Source organism: Branchiostoma floridae, chromosome 5 (assembly GCF_000003815.2).
Source record: "Branchiostoma floridae strain S238N-H82 chromosome 5, Bfl_VNyyK, whole genome shotgun sequence".
NCBI classification, from domain to species: domain Eukaryota; kingdom Metazoa; phylum Chordata; class Leptocardii; order Amphioxiformes; family Branchiostomatidae; genus Branchiostoma; species Branchiostoma floridae.
In genome coordinates this window covers 12,294,887-12,299,307 of record NC_049983.1, presented here as the reverse complement: position 1 = coordinate 12,299,307, position 4,421 = coordinate 12,294,887, and the positions used below count along the sequence as shown (strand labels likewise).

General features: G+C 40.6%; 1 protein-coding gene across 1 annotated transcript in view; it reads right to left on the bottom strand.

Annotated features, from left to right (window-relative positions):
- The window catches only part of LOC118416183 (inactive histone-lysine N-methyltransferase 2E-like), a 50,414-nt gene that overhangs the window by 12,453 nt on the left and 33,540 nt on the right, over positions 1 to 4,421 (bottom strand). Inside the window, exons 11-16 of the mRNA XM_035821263.1 lie at positions 4,163 to 4,263; positions 3,536 to 3,650; positions 2,100 to 2,209; positions 1,387 to 1,467; positions 892 to 1,009; positions 160 to 246 (exon numbers count right to left, since the gene is read on the bottom strand). Coding sequence (XP_035677156.1) covers positions 160 to 246; positions 892 to 1,009; positions 1,387 to 1,467; positions 2,100 to 2,209; positions 3,536 to 3,650; positions 4,163 to 4,263 — 612 coding nt within the window. The remainder of the gene's footprint in view (positions 1 to 159; positions 247 to 891; positions 1,010 to 1,386; positions 1,468 to 2,099; positions 2,210 to 3,535; positions 3,651 to 4,162; positions 4,264 to 4,421) is intronic.

Below are 4,421 nucleotides of genomic sequence, written 5' to 3'. Positions count from 1 at the left end.
GGTATGGTAGATGTGCAAGTATAAAGTTGTCTTAAGATCAGTTCTGAATCAGCTCGAGGAATTTTCATCCAACAGATAAACAGCTTTTGTGCATTGTGAGAAACAGAATGTCTATTTTCGGTGCTGCCCAAGCCCCCTTCTGTTGGGAGAAGAGCTCACCATCTTTCTTCTTCTTTCCTCAGCAGCCTCCTCAGTTTCTACATCCACATCTTTGCTCTCATCCTCGCCATCGGAGGTCATGTGGTTCTGACAAAAATGACGAATGGTAAGGTTCAGACTCCCGCTGATGTAATCAGTTGAAGAGTGCAAGGAGATGCGTGCCAACTGTGCAACTTAATGGGGCAACTAAAGATGTTGCACTGCTTATAATGTTGTGTCTGTAAGCTTCCAAGCGCAGAGTAGCAGATTTGCCTACAAGTTTATCTAGCCTCCCATAACCAATCAGGGAGAGCAACAGATGTTGCTCCTGGCATTTTCCATTTCATGCTTATTCATCTCTTCTTGAGCTATATCCGATTTTGTCTAAATGAAGTACGAGCAAGATTGCTTGTAGATCATGGCCAAGTTGCTCATGACTGTAAGATTAATTATCCTCCTGTCTTGTAAATGAAGATGTGCCATTTCCCTGCCATAGGTTTGCTTTTTTAAGCAGTATCTTGTAAAGAAACAAACGCTATCTGTTGACTGCTGTGACTGTGAGGGTTATATTTCTAGTAGCCATGATCATAGTAAGATTACTATCCAACGTAAAAATGCTGCTCAGTGACATATGATCTGTACATCTAAACAAAGCAGCCCAGTATAGTAGCTCCTGTTCCAACAGAAATAAAAACCTATCAGCCAGCAGTGCACATTCAGCGTAGCTGCAGACACAACCTCGCGTGTACTAACCGTTGAGGCGTTGTGGTTGAGGGAGACTCGGAGCGGAGAAACCTTTCTCTGTCGCCCGGTGCTGGACTCACTGTCTCCACCAGACTGCTGGCCGGATTTGTTCCTTTTCCTCTTTTGCCTAAACAGCATTATAGAGAAATGAATGGGATCTAGCACCATAAAAAATCAAAATACAGCTTTATCATCTGAAATTCTTCCTGAAGAAACAACAAAAATTATTTTATCTCTAGACAAAGACCAATCACTGCATATAGCAATATCTGATCAAAATGAATTCAGCAATTATTTTTCCAAGGCAGATAAAATATGTTCATCTACAACACTATCAACATGGTAGATGCAAGAAGGCATGATACAAAGATTGCTAATGCGCATCAAAGTTTTACATATAAGTTATTTCAAAGAAACACCTATCTTGCAGAAGATGAAAGGCACTCGTGCTTAATACATCACACATAAAGCTTCTAATTGTGGCCAGAGGAAGTATATGCTTACTTTAGAAGTTCTTGTTTCCTGGCATTACTTTTTGCCACAGGGCAGCTTTCCCTTTGGCAGGCGCACTCCACTTCACAGGGACTGTAACACCAAAGCAAATCAGTTCAAAAACCTCCTAATGCAATATAATATTACTATATACTGTGCCCCCTAGCTACAAACATACACAAAGGCAATAAAAATTAAAGCAGCTATCTGAAAAATATTAATCACATGCGACTCCGTTTTTCTTTTCACCGACTGTCCTTATGGCAGGAAATATCGGATTCATAAAACATTCATACATTTCCCAGAGAAGATGCTGTTCTTTACTGCAGATGCAACCTCTCGCCCACACACAACATTGCTAATTGTTGTAAGCTGTGGAGGGATCAGACCTAAAATCTTCCAATCCTGATAAATTTCCCCTGGGATCCCAAACTCTTATCACCATCCCAGCAATACTTGTGAAGTTTGCATGCCTCCTCTTAGTACCTACCAAACCAGAAACCTTTAAATCATTAAGAAATAAAATACTCTTCAATATGCTTTCACTCTAGAGACGAGTGTAATAAACCGTAACAAAATCTCTCGCTAGCAATATCAAAATTTGACGAAGATAGGTAATCCAGTAAGTGGTATTAAATAACATTACACATATCGGATGCAAATGCGATGTTCTTGCGTCACTAGGACAGGAAACTAACTAGCCACAGAGCGAACGAGGAACTCACCAGGTGTCGAAGTCGTAGTCGAACCCGATGGTTATTTCCGTTCCCTTCATGATCTCCTCCAGAGAGTACACACACAGGTGGATCATGCCTTCCAACAGCACATGTCGGACCTACAGCCACAAAATACTGCTTAATCAACTGTACTGGAGGAATACTGACTTCAAACAACAATTACTTCAACATCGACAAACGAGGAAAAGTACATTAGCAGATGTAACATCAAAAGAAGAGGAGATACATAAAAAGAGACAATGCATACAGATGCACATGGTGTCCATAAATGCTTGTATCTTCTTGAATTGTATTTTCATGAATTCTTTTATAGTACTGGAACTTTTGTTGAACAGCTGGCCTGTGATGACTTTAGGCTTAAAGGCACTTGGAAGAAGATTGAACAGAATTTATTTTTGGCAGACAATCATCCTTACAGATGCTGCAGGCTGAGTTCAATGTTCATTTAAGGACACTGGTGCACAGGATGTGATTGTCAACTCCAGTATATCCAGTATTCATTATGCCAGCACACTCTGGGAGGCCATGTGTCGAGTAATGAGAGCAAAAGACGCGAGTTTCTTTTACAGCCCCATAGAAGGCCCCTTTTAGTGATGGCTGGATGACGTACAGTTCATCTGTGGAGACCTTGCTAGGTAAAACTCATCAAGTCTCCAACTATATTTATGCACTACAGATGTAACAACATGATCTCCATGGTCAGACTTGCTTGGTTAAGGTAAGGGACATGTTTGAGAAACAGCAAGGCAGCACAAGTCAAGTTTGACACTGGCTTATCTTCCGCCTCATGACTTGCCAAGTTTGAGCCTGTTAGACATTGGCAACGCTCACTAACAACTACAGTAGAAATTAGATTGGTGCATTTTGAGGCACGCCACTCCCATGCAACATGGAATAGCAAAACCCCACTCTGAATTTACAACTTCCAATCTAACCAGCAGCTTCAACAGGGTGCTTCACAAGTCCTGCTGAGAAGCTTTTTGCTAGTTGCATCTTTCATGATAAAGGCCAAGAGTCTTGAGCAGACTGTTATTTGAAGCTGTCTTTATCTTACATTCTTTGAAGTAAATTTCATCAAAGGTGCCATGCACTTCTCTCTGGCAGACATTAATTTGTGGAACACATTGAAAGGCAGAACATACTCAAGAAAATTACTCAAGAAAATGAAACCAGTAGTATGCACATCAACTCACTGCAATATCAACTCACTGCAATATCAACTCACTGCAATTCTAGAAAAGAAATGCTTGCTGGTATTGGCAATATTCTGACGGAACCAAGCAAGCTAACACACAGAATGGATTCTATTAGGAAAATGCTTCTGGCAGAAAGGGAAAATGATAACCTAATTTATAATGAAAGACTGGTGACAAGGGCTGAAATATCTCATTAGAGTATTTTGTTCCTGCAACATTTTGGCTTACCTCTGCGTTTGGTGAACAGGACCGCCGGATGTACCTGGCAGCATTGCCAAAGCTCCGCGCATCCACGCAAATTTCCAAGCCATTTACAGGGTAGAACAGTACATGGGGGTGTGGCCTACAGTAGAGGAAAACACATCTCCATGGTTAAGATGCTTGCATCTAGTTGCTTTATTACACATTCCCAACTAAATGCAAACTATACATATGACACTATAGGGTGAAGGAAAAGACCCATAACCTATTGAAGAACATCAATACAGGTGGATTTGTTTTTCAGACAGCAACAGACTATTATTACATCATACAAGTCTTACATCATACAATTTTCATAAACCTTAAAAAATTCATTAATCTTTTGTTATAGATGTTGACATACATGGATTACTTCATTTCATGTCAATGAAGGTAGGCAATGGGTAAGTATATTTGGAAAATTCTAGCTGTGATACAATCTTACCTTTCAGGATATTGTCTGGAATCTCAGCAACAAACAACTGCAAATTCCTTCTTTTGTTGTTGTCATTTGTCTCAATGGAGCCTCCACTACCTACATTACTTTTGTTCAGTCTAAAGACTGTTCACCTGCTACTGAGTGGTTATAACTGAGAAATCTTAACCATGATGTACCTCTTGAAGAAGGGATCCTGGAACTCCTGCCTGGTCATGACCTTCCCCCTGTATTCCAGGATGGGCTGGTTGTCATGGAGATCCCGCAAGGCCCTGACACACTGCAGACAAAACATGTTGTCTTAGTCCTTTGGCTTAGTTGTCTTAACCACAGGAAGTATAGGTTTCGCTTTCTACTACATTCCAGGATACTTTGAGAACCTTTGGATACTCTTTTCCTTACTTATTCACCTTTCATGTGCCATGTGCCATGTGTGCA